This window comes from Artemia sp. Qi Xiang Cuo, chromosome 4 (assembly GCF_049724085.1).
Source record: "Artemia sp. Qi Xiang Cuo chromosome 4, ASM4972408v1, whole genome shotgun sequence".
Taxonomy (NCBI): Eukaryota; Metazoa; Arthropoda; class Branchiopoda; order Anostraca; family Artemiidae; genus Artemia; species Artemia sp. Qi Xiang Cuo.
The window spans coordinates 17,838,121-17,853,134 of NC_142797.1; the positions used below are offsets into that span (position 1 = coordinate 17,838,121).

At 36.3% G+C, this 15,014-nt stretch overlaps 1 protein-coding gene across 2 annotated transcripts in view; it reads right to left on the reverse strand.

Moving 5' to 3' along the window:
• The window catches only part of LOC148952838 (NADPH-dependent diflavin oxidoreductase 1-like), a 134,229-nt gene that overhangs the window by 8,283 nt on the left and 110,932 nt on the right, over positions 1-15,014 (reverse strand). For both annotated transcript variants that reach the window (XM_089088124.1, XM_089088125.1), the window contains 2 exons: positions 12,140-12,275; positions 3,558-4,291 (listed from right to left, as the gene is read on the reverse strand). In XM_089088124.1, the coding sequence (XP_088944250.1) occupies positions 3,558-4,291; positions 12,140-12,275 (870 nt within the window). The remainder of the gene's footprint in view (positions 1-3,557; positions 4,292-12,139; positions 12,276-15,014) is intronic.

The following is a 15,014-nucleotide window of genomic DNA, read 5'->3' on the forward strand; positions in this document are numbered from 1 at the left end:
CAACAGCACCCTCTACTTTATTGTGATAAAACTGATACTTCAAAAATTAGAAAATAATTGTAAATGTTAGACTATTCATTTAAATTTTGCGTTCCTAGAATTCTGCACCTGGGGCAAGTGCTCCCTTTCCTTCATCAATCGCATCAATGAACGATTTTAGTTGCAATTTTGTTTACACAGGAATATCAAGTCACCCAACATTTACTGGCGAAAATATTCAAATTGAAAGAGCGTGGTAAAATGAATTAGATTATTAGATTAGTTTAATCTATTACAAAAACGAACTAGTTAAACATGATCCATAGGTAGCCGCCCATGGGAAGACATAAATGCACTGGCACTGGGCGGTAACCACAAACTAATTCAACACACTTAAAAAATAACTTTTAAATTTCTAAGTAAATTTTAAACTTCCATTTTCACACATACTGATGAACATTGACAAAAAAACAGAAGAAAAAAGAAAAAAGAAGAAGAAGACAATAAGAAAAGAAAATAAATATAAACATAAATCTTCAGTCTCTTAATCATGGCTCCTCACCCCCCTAACAAGAAATTCTTTACTTTTTTTTAAACAAATGCTGGTGTTCAGCCACCTTAACACTATCTGGGAGGGGATTCCATATCCCCTGGCCCAGATGTTTCATTTCAAATTCAGTACGACTTCCACTTCTATACTCTGTTACCAGATTATTCGCATTCCTTGTATAATAATCATGCAAATCACTATTTTGTCGAAAAGGACACACTTCATGAAAACACTGATAAGTAAAAACCACAGCCTGGTAGTCACGAACTTGTCCCACATCCATCAACTTTAATTTTATAAAACAAGCTACTGTATTATTAGCTTCTTTAACGTAGCCCCCTATCAAACGGACTGCCTTATTCTGTAATACCTGTACACGCTTAATATTACCAAAAAAATTGCTAGCCCATAACACACAGCCGTACGATATGTATGGGCTAATATCCTATGATAAAGAAGCAACATCACCCGACCTGGTACGAAGTGCTTCAGTCGACGTATAATTCCAAGACATCTTGCAATTTTTGATGCCACAAGATCCCTGTGACATTTCCAGGACATATTGCAGTCTAGGTAAAAACCTAGATACCTCATTCCTTTAACCTGTTCTAGAGAATTACTTTTTCGGAAGCCAAACTGAGTATCACTAAGGATACCATGATATGTCAAATACTGGCAGAGTCGTCGATGAACAACTTTTCGTCGATGAATCAGGATAATGTTTTACTCCCATGTTTTCAGGACCGAAACGGCATTTTTTGTGTCCCTTTTATTCTAAATAATTTCGTTGAACAGGACAGGTGTAATCAGCTTCTCAGTCAAACCATTTTCAGCACTAATTGACTCTTCCATGGCTGTTACTTTTCTGTTTAAAAAATAACTGGAAAAATCGCTCGATATAAGTTAAATTTTTCATCTTGATAAATTGCTTGACAAATCAAGTAAAATCGTCAACATTTGCAATTAAACAGAGGCAATGAACGGATTTCGCTTCTCTGTGAGTCCAAAGTAAAGCTCAACCCATGCTTTCATGAAAGCAATTTAGAATGAACAGTTAGTGTCAGTTAGAGATTACAAATGATTTTTATTGTCGATTTTGTTTCAAAACTTTGAACAGAAAACGTTATTGTTTACACTCTTAACAACGACACTGTCGCGAGTTACCAATAGCTGGCAATCGACGGTTTAGCGATCTCTGGTTTAAAACATATCCAGCTAGATTAGTCCCCTCGTTATCAAAGCATTGTGATCAAAAGTAAAACCTCAGCATACAGAGTGAGGGGAGAGGGGAGGTTGAGGGGTGTCAGCCCTGTCTCGTATTCAGGATAATTAATTTCGTTTTAAGTTTTAATACATTTTTTCAGCTCCATTTTGAAAAAAAAAATCACCTAATAGCCGTTAGCTTGCAATACATTTAATGATTAAAATTTGTCAGCCCCCCCCCCCCCTTTCCACTCCTCTATATTGGCAAGAAAAGCTTTCCACGTCAAAATTTAAAATTTAGGTCTTAAAACGGAGTTTCTGAGCCCCTTCAGCTAGAGAAAGGCCCAATACCCCCTCCCTTAATAGTGGGGATACAACTATGAGGAAATGTACATAAGTTATAGAATTCTTAAATGAATCAACTCTTTGGAATGGAGCTTACAAACTCCTGTTTATAACAATCGTTTATTCTGTAGGGTCTGCATATATCTTTAGTGACAAATACGCCACCACGCAGCAGTAGGTCCCATCACATTAGGAAACAAGGCCATATGCAGGATTTTTGTTGGGGGGGGGGGGTTACAAAAATAAAGAATTAAAAAAAACGTCGAAAATTCGTTTATATCCATTTTTTTTACGTTTTTACGAGTTGGATAATTATTTTTTTTTGGGGGGGGGGTGAATAGTATAGAACTGATTGGATAACTTAGAATTTCCGATTTATAGGACTTTGACCTTGTTCGGTGAAAATGATTGTTTTTGGTCAAGTGTAGCACTTCCATGTCGTTCAATATCTTTTTTTTTTTTACTAAGAAAGCAAAGATGAACATCAAATATCCATTCGAATGAGACCCTTCTTTAACTCTACACCCACTGGTTCGATATGATCACTCCTGGTAAAAAAAAAGAGCGAATGTTCACAGATACATGGCTAAAACCACCAGTCTTCTAGGGTTCTCAGATGTGTTAAATTTAATAGTATGACTTTCACCATTATGCGAAGTTGACATTGTTTTCCTCTTTTCCAAAAGATACTCCAACTTGCTTTAGCTAAAAGGCTTCTTACAGGTAGCTTTGTGCTTCATAATTAAACAAATTAAAATAAAATTCATAAATTAAGCTTCATATTTAAACATATAGCAAAAGTGGCTTTGTACTTCATAAGCAGATTTAAAATTAGCCTAAAAAAATTGCTATTGACAGGTTCGTTCCGTGTTACTTGATATGCTTTTTAATTACTCATCTAGATTCGTGTTGATAGAAACTATTAAACTTTCTTAGCAGTATTGTTTTATTTATAAATATCAAACACTCTAACTCAAATGAGTTAACAGGCCCCCTCAACCCTCCTCCCAAAAAACTGTAATTAATTAAATTGATTAAATCGGTAACTGATTAAATTGATTAAATCGGTAATTAATTAAATTGATGGAAGGCAATATATTCAGGCTAAAAAGCCGCTTTTTCCCAAATAACAGCCATTCTGGCATCAATTCACAAAAATGTAGGGGGGGGGGGGGAAAAAAATTTTATCAAAAGCGGAAAGTGGTCATTTTTTCCGTTTTTTTTTCAACCACTTCAAGAAAAATACCAAAAAATCATTTCTCAATGAGCATACCAAAAAATAATTACAAACTAAAGGGGACGGGGGGGGGGCTGTCTAGGGCATTATGTGTCTCCCTCCTTCCAATAGCGGCACTCACTCTAAGAGCAACATATCGATCTTCTCCCCTTAATACATTTGCTTTTTTACGGGCCATGATGCTTGATAACGTAAATTTAAGTTCTCACCAGACATCACATTTATTTGTGCATTAGTACTTACATCTTGACTTGAAGCAATTGAGAAAGCCCTGGCTTTCATCTCAGGAATAAGCTCAAATAAATAGTTAACTGGTATATACGGCGTTGTATGTCTGAAATCATAAAGCACTTCTAAAATATTTCTTCTGGGTCTATTCACATAACTGTACAGATCTTGTTGTCCCTCTGCTTTCGAAAATTCCAGGAGCTTTTCTTTTTCAAGGTCATCTTGGCTAAAGTAGCTCAAAAGCTCAAAAAAGTACCGTTTTGGTTTACTTTGTATATCAAAATAAGTTTCAACCGCCTTTTTTAAAGTAAAGGGCTGAGGTAAAGTTAACGGACTAGGGTAATCAACTTCGGGTTCAACTTTCAGTAGTAATTCTTCATCAGGAAGAAGATGAGGAAACAATTCGAAGAACATTTTAACATTTTCATTTAGATTCTTAGGTTGGACCATTAAAACATCACCCGGAAGGTAACAGAATGATTCACTATCAAAATCGAAGCTCACTAAACGCACATCTTGGAAATGCGTTTTAGAGGTGACTTTTTCATTGCTAGAAATAGTTGCGCTGAATCTATTAATTTGATTCCCTGATGGCAGGATGAAGTAGGGGCCGTTTTTGCTGACAACTTCATAGCGACTTGGAGGAGGTATGTTAGGATCACGTGGTTTCCAATCAAGAGGCACTGGGAATAGCTGTAAAAGTTTTAGTTTTAGTTCTTCAGCCCAGGGGTCAAAAGCTGCGTCGGGTCCTAAAAAAATAAAAATTAAATTACTGAAAAACATTATTTTTGTTGGAGAAATATAGTGCTAAGCTAGGATCGGACAGGAGTTTTATTCAATTTCGACGCCCCATTTAACGTGGCTTGATTAAAAAATTGCTTCATATGGGGAAAAAGTCATATTATTAGATTCATATTATTAGAAAAAAATCTGTTTCTCCAGTCGATAAAATTGTGTATGAAATTAGTAATAGATGTGCAAAAAATAAAAGCAAATTCTTTTTCAATAGGCAATCAAGGAGTTTATTTTTATTGTAATTACCAAACAAGACTTACATTAATTACCATTTTGTAATTGCCAAACTTTGAGACAAAGCAACCTGCATTAACGACGTCGCTCGACCAGTTTCGCTTGGCGAAATTTATTTTTACTGCAAGAACTTAGCTTTGATACAAGAAATTTGTGAAATGTTCCCCGCTACCGTCTAAGAATATGATTATGCAAACTTTCAAAATAATAGTTCCAAGCAATATATCTTTATGCGGTGACAGTTTTAAACTCTAGATTGTAAAGGAAAAATTAGTACAGAAACATTTGTACTCAAATCACTTCCAAATGAGTACGTTTCTACTTGCAAGGTTGGGTACGTGTCTGGGTACGTGTCTGGGTACGTGTACGTACCCAGACACGTACGTTTACGCACCCGTGTACGTACCCTTTTTCTTACCCTTTTTCGTGTACGTACCCTGTTTCCTATAAGGAAACAGGTACGTGTCTACTTGTCCATTGACAATTGAGACGCAATTTTCAAGGGCCGAAGGTTCATTCTGCCACTTGCATGAAGCGAGGCTTAAAGTAAATGTTTCCCAAACTTTTGACTCATGTGTAACACCTTTCAGTAATTTCCGCAACGTTGAGTAACCTTAGCAAAAAAACGGGTGTATTTTAGGATTAGTTAAAAAAAAAAATTCACAAAAAAAAATCCAGAAAGGTAAAGAGCTATCTGAAATCAAAGATGAGCAGAAATGAAGTCAAATAATTTTGAAAGCGTAAAACTACCATAAATCGTAGTCAATAAATAAATGAAACCCAAGACAAACAAAAACTACAAAAAATAACTGCTTCAAACTCAAAAGAACAGAAACTAAGAAAAGTAGGGCTGACGCCCCTCCTGGCTTCTAAAGACTAGAAAATAATTTACACTTTAGTGAAAACAATTCTTATTTCAAGTTACATGTTTTTATTTCTCATAATGTAAAAAAAAGAAAAAATCACTATTATAACCAAGATTACTGAAAAAACAAACAAGTGAATGTGATCATATATAATGCTATTCGTTCCTGACAGTCTTGATAAATTTGGATTTATTAAAGTTAAGTAATGAGAAAAAATAAAAAATGTATTTTGCTTTTATTAAGGTTCAAACTGCTCTGTTTTTTAGAAGCCACGGGTGTGTCAGCCCTACTCCTCTTATTTTCTACTCATTTTGAGTTTGAATCGGTTATTTATTGTAATTTCTGTTCGTTTTGGGTTTCAATCATTTATTGGTGGTGATTTATGGTAATTTTACACTTAAAAAATTGTTTGACTTCACTTTTGATCATCTTAGGTTCAATGCAGCTCTTTACTTTTCTTTCAAAAACGTCTTTTATAGAAAAGTTTTTAAAATCAATCTCTGTTCAGTTTTAATTGACAGTCTTTTTCATTGGTTAAGAAAAGAATATTTTTAATCTTTTCGATTTTCGCTCTATAAGCATCCAAATTTTGGCTTATTTGTCGACAAAAGTTGTTCAAGAATTTTTAATAATGTACACCCTTTTGAATATCTTAGATAGCACATTTTTATTTCGTTCCACACCTTAGCTCTCCCTCAAAATAAATCTAATACCCAATTTCGTTCCTAAGACATTAGTAGACGTAGTAAGGTAGCTCCGCACTAATAATTTTAGTTCCACAAATTACCGCTAGGCAGCGTTTGGGTTGCGAGTTTTTTTTAAAGGCATTTCCTAGGGGTCCTATATGGGAAAGAATACCCGAAGGTAAATATACTCCGTTTGCCATTATTGTATCTAAAACAAGAAATGTGAACGCCACAAGACATCACAGAACTCCTATAATGCTTTACTGTTGTTTTTAGTAGCCCCTAAGAGAGGCCGAGGTTTCATATGTAAGTGACAGAATGTATTGTCATCCATCACCCTTGGAATGTTCCAAAAATACCTCTTATATAAAGCTTGTTCAGGACTTACGAATTTCCTAGACCTACAGGAAGATTGTTTATGAGCTCACAGACTCTGTTATAAATGCTTTCCCTTCCCTTCACGAATTCAGTGTCTTACAAACCTTTGGCGAAAAACACTAAAAGCAAAAAAATGGATAAACTTATATAGGCGTTTCTCAATGAGTCCAATGATGAGGTATTTAATCAAATAGATCTGGAAGAGAGATGTTCAAGTACCAATGAGCCGGCAGGTTAAGCCCCATAACTGAAGAAAGGGTGATGTGATTCATCTGACCCCCCCCCCCCCCATCTACAAGCCAGATCCATACCAGTATATCTTTAAGCGATTTAACAACTATCAAAAATGATATGACACTCCCTCTACAAGCCAACTAAATGCCGACCTATTTTCAAGCGATTTACCACCAATTAGCGCTTCATCTGACAACCCTTTACATCCCCAATTCAATGCCAGCCAATCTTTAAGCGACTTAACAACTATCAACACTTCATCTGATTACCCTGCGAAAACCAGCCAATTCAATACCAGCCCATCTATAAGCAATTCAGCAACTGTCAGCGCTTCATGTGACAACCCTGCTACCAGCCAAATTGATGGCGGCCCATTTTGAATCGATTTACCATCTATCCACGCTTCATCTGGTGCCCCCTCTACAAGCCAATTATTTAGCTTGAAATACAAGATTTGCCAGACTTTTCCACCCCTCTCCTTTAGTGATTTAACAGACTTTTTACCCGCATTCTCAAGTGATAATAAAATGTTCCAAAACTTGACCTTCTGTCCCAGTGAATTTCTAAATTTAGAAGACATTTCTGCCCCAGGAAGGAAATATGCAAGAAAACTGCCAGCAAGATCTAGAACAGACGTACCAGTAAGACCTAGAATAAAGGTCAGAACACAGCCACTGTCAACTCTAAGCTGAAGAGACTTTTGCTTAGAAAGGCCAGGACACAGCCACTGCTAGCTCTAAGCAGAAGTAACTCATAAACAGAGAAGAATCGCGGAAATTTCTGTAAGTGAAATCAGCCTTCAATTATTATTCACGTCAAAAAATTAAGGGGGTAAAAAAAATATTAGTAATATTGTTAACCCTGGGAGTTTCAGCTTAACACCCTGAGGAGCTACTGGGATATTGCTAATACATGCCTTTGACAACCCACATGTACATAGTGTGTTTTGTTTCTATTCAACAACACCCACACCGTTCCCTGAAAGTTTTACAAATACCCTTACCATTAGCAATAGTAGTAATCATGGTAGCAGAAGTAATAGTAGGAGCATTCGAAGTAGTATTAGTGATAGCAGCAGTAGCAGTAGTAGCATTAATAGTATTCATATTGTGCCTTTTTGGTTTAGTTCAACGTTCCCACCTCATGCTCTGATAGTTTCAACTTAACACTTGAAGCCGTTTCAGATATGCCTGATACACCCTTTTGATAACCTGCATGCACAGAGTTTGATTTGATTCAGCCCAAGGCCCCCCTCAACAGTCCCTGAAAGCTCCGCATTAATACCATTAGCCGTAGTAACAACAGTACTAATAACGGTGACAGTAGTAATACTGCTACTAATTGTGGTAGGAGTATGCACTTATTCTATTTTTATTAATTCAACATACCCCAAACATACCATGAAAGTTTCAACCTAATACTCAAAGCCATGGTTGAGATAATGCTGATACGCCCTTTTGACAACCTGCATGCATATAGCGTGTTTCAATTTAGTCCAGCATCCCCCTTGCCATTTCCTGAAAATTTCTCCTTAATACACTTATTCTTCATAATAGTTTTAACAGTAGAAGTAATAGTATGCATAAAGTACCTTTTGGCTGTTACAACATCCCCTCAACATTCACTGGAAATTTCAACTTAGTAATCGAAAACTGTTCCTGGGATATAGCACCCTTTTTGATAAGCTGAATTGACATAGTGTGTTTCAATTTAGTTTATGATCTTCCTCAAAATTCCCTGAAAGTTTCACCGTAATAACCTTAGTTTCAGTAGTACTACTATATGTAGTCGTAGTAGTAGCAGCTACAGTAGTAGTTGTAGTAGCAGTAGTAGTACCAGTGGTAGTAGTAATGGTAGTATTAGCATGTACAAAGTGGTTTTAACTTAGTTCAACATCCCTCTTAACACGGACTGAGAGTTTCAACTTTCACTCTAAACTGTTCCTAAGAAATTGTTCATACACCCTTTTCGCAATCTCAATGCACATAGTGCGTTTTGATTTAGTTCAACACCCCCTAAATAATCCCTGAAAACTTCACCTTAATACCCTTAGCCTCAGTAGAAGTAGTTGTTGTAGCAGTAGTAATAGTAATAATAGTGGTAGATTGCACAAAGTGCCTTTTGATTAGTTTAAAATCCACCTCAACATACCCTGAAAGATTCAACTTAGTACTCAGAGTCGTTCCTCAGATATTGCTGGTACACCCTTTTCACAATCTACATGCCCATAGTGTATTTTGATTTAGTTGGCCATCCCCCTAAACATAACCTAAAAGCTTCATATTAATACCCGTAGCTTCAGTAGTGGCACCAGTTGTAGTAGTAGTAGTAGTAGTAGTCGTAGCACTAGTAACAATATGCACATTCCACCTTTTTTTTGCCAACATCCCCCTCAACGCACGCTGAAAGTTTGAACTTAACACCTTAAACAGTTCCTGGGGCATTGCTGGTACGCCCTTTTGATGACCTGCATGCACATAGTATATTTTGATTTAATTCAAAATCCTCTCAACATTCCCTAAATATCCACCTTAATACCCTCAGCTTTAGCAGTAGTATTAGTAGCAATAGTAGTCATGGTAGAAGTAGTAGCGTGAAAATATTGTGTTTTGTTAGTTCAACATCCCGCACAAAAGACCCTGCAAGTTTCAACTTTATACTCCAAAACGTTCCTAAGACATTGCTGATACGGACTTTTGGCAACCTTTATGCACACAGTGTGTTCTGAAGTAGCTCAACTTCCCCCTCAATACTGCTTCAGATTTTCATCTTCATAATCTTAGCATTAGCAGTAGTATTAGTTACAGTAGTAGTAGTAGTAGTAAAAGTATTAGGTGCAGTAGCAATAGTAGTAGTAACAGTAGTAGCAGTAGTACAAGCAGCAATAGTAGAATACACATATTGCCTTTTAATCATTTAAAAAGTTATAGAAGTTTCAACATAACACTCTAAGCCGTTCCTAAGATATTTCTGATAAGACCTTTGGACAACCTGTATGCGCAAAGGGTTTTTATTTAGTTCAACTTCCCCCCAAGCATTCCCTGAATTTTTCATCTTAATACCCTTAGCCTTAGTAGTAGTCAAAATAGAAGTAGCATTTGTAGTAGTAGTAGTAGTAGTGAGCACATATTACCTTTTTGTCAATTGATCACCCTCCTCATCATTCCCTGAAAGTTCCAACTTAAAATCTTAGTCCCCTCTTGAGATGCGCCATTTTGACAATCTGCATGAACAGATTTTGCTTGAATTAAGTTAAACTTTCCCCTCATTATTTCCTGAAATTTTCATCTTCATGCCCTTAGCCTTAGTAGTAGTATGAGTCACAACAGTTGTAGTAGGAGTAGTAATAGTGGTAGTTGTATTACTAGTCACAGTAGTAACAGTACGCTAAGCCTTTCCCAAGATGTTACTGATGTGCCCTTTTGACAACTGATATGCATTAGCGCGTTTTGATTTGGTTCAGCTTCCTCGTCAACATTTCCCGCGATTTTCATCTCAATATCCTCAGCCTTAGTAATAATCACCTTAGAACTAGTAGTTTTAATAGCAGTAGTAGCAGTGGTTGTGATAAGAGTAGTAGTAATGGTGATAGTAGTAGTAGAGTGCACCTATTGCCTTTTGGTCAATTGATCATCCCCCTCATCATTCCCTAAAAGTTCCAACTTAATGCTACAAGTCATATCTGAGATTACAACCCTTTTGACCATCCGCAAGCACATAGGGCGATTTGATTTAGTTCAATACTCCCTGAAAGCTTCACCTGTATCGCCTTGACTTATTTGGACACAAAAGTCAAACATGCCCCTTTTTACCAATAACAAATACTATTCGTAAACAATGGGCCCTAGCCCCAAGGGATGTGGAGGCGTGTGTCATCCCCAGAGACATAATTTTGTGACCTTTCAACTATGCTTAACACGATGGCTGTCTCAATTTTTTTTTTTGATGTCTATGGGAGGAAAAGTGCGGGGAGGGGCTGGTTGCTCTCTATTCACTTTTTACTCTTAAAAAGGGCACTAAAACTTTAGATCTCCAATCGAATGAGCCCCTTCCGAAATCTCTGTCAACTCCTTCCATACAAAGTTCCTTGGTGAAAAAAAAACAATACATTGTGCCCACATCGCTGTTTACTTAGGCAGCGCTACTGCACTGCCTATGAACAATCAAACTATATCAATTTTTGCTTTTTTTTGGCACATGCAAAAAGTAATAATAAAAAAGAAATAAAGTTATTCATAATAAAATATATATAAAAGTTATTTTATAAATAGCATTTATTTGGATTAATGAGGATGAAATTACATATAATGAGATGACAAATGGTTATAATTTTGTTGTCTGGTTGTTAATCTTAATCTGAGACACTGTTCCACGTCCAATAGCCTATCCCTCACCCGGTGTATATTTCTACCAAACTACGATGCAACGCGTACCCTCACCAATCTCTTCTTGTACCCCGTGGGCACGCGTACCACACGTGCCCCCACGTACACAGCTGCATGCATGCAACTGTGCTTTATCATGTGGCAACAACGAGTTTCACACTAATTGATATTTTATATTTAAGCCAAAATCTCCTTGTATGTATATTAGCATTTCCGATGTTTTGGCTGCGTTCTTGACAAATTTCTTCGACTGCATTCAAGTTCGACTGTATTTTAACTATATTTTTTCTAATTCTGCTGTTGTCTACGGCATCACTATTATCCAAAGTTCAGCACAAACTCAAGCTCTTACTTTAGCTTTCTTGCTCAAAACATCAATTTCGACAGTAAATATTGTTTAATTATAGCACTCAGCAACCAATCTTCCCCAAGTGTCAACTCAGTTCGATACTACGTTCCCCTTATTCCTTGAATCTTCTCCAAGTTCCTCAGTTCGTACTAAGGCAATTTTCAAGCTTCTGAATATTGTAAGCACAAAACAAGTTCATGTTGATCATCACCAAGGCTCAAAGGCAAAATAGGGGGTTGCTCCAAGATGTATGAGACACTAAAACCCCTCCAAAGTTTCTACAACCAGTTTTTCAATAAGAAGTGTCCAGAAAAAAATAATCCAAGCGAGACAAATCGCTATTTAGTGAGCCAATGCTATCATAGCAAAAGGTGGTCGGATTACACGTAGCTGAAACCAAAGTGGGCAAATAGCTTCAATCTGTACAATTTTAGGGCACAATATCCCTCTAACAGCCAGATCGTATCCAGGATTTCTGCTTAGGGACGGGATTTACAAACAACTTGAAAAAAACACATAAAAAACAATTTTACGCATTTTTTTACCTTTTTATTAGTCGGACAAAAAACTCGAGGCGGGGGTTGAAACCTGGTAACCCCACTCCCTTCACCTGGATGCAGCCTTGCTAAAAATGGAAATTTTTAAGCTTCTAAATATTGTATGTACAAACCAAGTTCATGTTGATCATCACCGAGACTCAAGGGCAGAATGGGGGTAGCTCCCAGCTGTATCAGACGCCTAAATAATCGCTTCGACACAACATTGAATTTCGGATACGACGAATCACCAAGCCCAAAGATAGCAAACTAAAATGACAAAAGCACATTATTGAGATGCCAGAAAGAACATCATACAAATTAACGTGTATTTCCATATTATGCTGGTAACAAGTGACTCCCAAGTGATATATAATTTCAAAAATCACAATTCTGTACTTTTTTAATAATGAAGACTACAGGGACCAAAATGTCTAGCCCTAAGGACCGATATCGATTTGCTACTTAAAAAGAAAAATTTAGGGATAGTCTTCGGAAAATCAAAAGTGCTAAAATCCACATCGCCAAGCAACCTCAAAAAGCACTATCACATGCTCATTTCATCTATAGAATACATAACTAATTTTTCGGTATAAACTATCGAACATATCATTGTTCAAATATAAAAATCTTATCTCGCAGAATTAAAACCGAAGACTTACTTTTGAAATTTGTTTATCTATTCCATAAGGTCAAACTTTTGAATTTGTTCGACCTCCGTCCACCTTATACATTGTTTTTACTAATTAAATAATTGTGTGCATATATGTATGCTGTTTTTTTTTTCGATAACACCTCTATAACTTTTTTTTCTAAAAATTTAAACACTGACATTATCTAGCCAGAAAAAAAACGATTAGCCAGAATTAAAAATTGCTTTTGCCCCGGTGAGGTCAAATCGAACCTTTGAAGACGCCATGACATAATACAAAAATTCCATCAAAGTAACCGGTTCATTCCTTAGTCATCAACAGTCGAAATATTTTTAGGTTCAAAACAGCTGAACAAGTGTGTCACCAAATAGATATATACAAAGTGAAAATAAGAAATACACAAGCCTGTCCCATACCGAGCAACAGGGACCGAGGGAAGCTCGGTCTCTTTCGATCGCTTGCCAGAAAACGTCAAAGACAATAAAAGTTATGATTCTGTGAAAGACAAAAAGGAAGCAGAAGCTGAATTCACGCTGAATTTTCGTAATTGCTGATTTGCCACAATAATTATGACAATATGTAATTTAGATATTTCAGAGGGTATATACAACAGAGTATGCCTAGCTGTTTCTGCATTATGTAACCACGTATTTAAAGCAAAAATAGTTTCTGGAAATAAAGTTGGAGAAAAGTTCACATTGATCTGTTGTTAGAAGACAAGCGACAGCGAGAGTCACATAAATAAAAGACTGCCGCGAGCAGAGTGCCAAGGACCTGAGCAAAGCTAATTTTGTAAAAAAAAATTTCGTACAAGTGACTTAAGATTTTTTTGTGCAAGATTAATGTCCACCTCAAAAATTGCGATTGGAAGAACAAACGCCGTCGCAATGTCAGAGGGTAACTATCCTTTTTTGTTAAGAAGGATAAAATTGTCTATTTTACAGCGATGGTGAATTTCAACTTTTAATCAAATTCACAAATTCACATTATGTGCATGAAGCAGCACACACTTAACTTCCGACAAGATAATGTAACACAAACATTTTTTGAAAAGTTGATTCCTATGGTATGGTTTCATCACTGCCTGATTCCCTGTAGTTCGTCTTTTACGATTCCAATTAAGAAAAAGCCATAGCCACTTTTTCCTGTGTGAATTATTTTTGAAAAAATCTTGTTCTCTTTAATCATGGTTGCAGCAGTATAATATAAAGAATCACAAGTGAAAACAAAGCAAAACAATATTTTTAATTAGAAGAACAACGCCGTCAAAATGTTCACGGCAAGAAACTGTGGTACAGAACCCATTACTAAGATGCAAATAAGCCGTACAATTAGAAGATCCACGCCGTCACAATGTTCACGGATACAAACTGTGGTACAGAACCCATTACTAGAATACAAATATGCCGTACAATTAGAATAACAACGCCGTCACAATGTTCACGGCAACAAACTGTGGTCCAGAACCCATGATTGAGATATAAATATGCAAGCTTGTCACCCAGCCTTGCTGCAGCGGGGATTGAACCCTGGTTCTCCGTATTGGCAAGCAGAGCATCAATCCACTCTGCTACAACAGTTATAAATAGAAGTAAGTATTCATAGAATTAATAATAATAATAATCCAGGTTGCAGCGGTAGCTAGCAACCTAGTAAGAGACGATCACGTCCAATGTTAAGAAATATAAAAACCCTTAGCTCCTAAAAAAGGAGTCAGATCAAAACAAAAAGTACACCATTAGAACCGCCTTATCCGAAACCCGTATAAAGGAAATTTACCGCCCTTTGACTTGAATAACAAAGAAAATATATTGGCTTGAAAATCAAGAAAATTGACTTTAACCACGTTATTCTCCACAAACGGGATATTTTTTTGTTTCCAGAGATAGCTTGGCACTGGAACATCGTAGAGTCTTGTTCAATAGCTCATTTTAAAGGAAATCTCTAGATCTAGTGCTATTTGTACTTATTTTTTTTTAATTAATTATTTTTTACGAAAAACTTTATTTTTTAGATACAATATTGATCAATGACGTCATAGTCACTGGATGTAGTTAGTATTACATAAAGGCTCGATCATCGAATTTAAGCTGAAACTAAGTAAAGGACAATTATGCCTCCATATATTCACAGTGATGTATAAGATTTCCCATTACATCTGTAAACTGTTCCACAGTTGCCGGTCCATACCTTGGAAGCTTTTCCATAAACATGCAACATTTCTTTTGGATATTACTATGAAGTTTTGCGAAAGCATCTCTAGCTGACTTTTCAACAAAATCCATTCTTTCAGAGATAATTTTAATCTTTAATTTTGAATATTTTTCGTAATCCCGGTAAAACATTCGTAAAATAT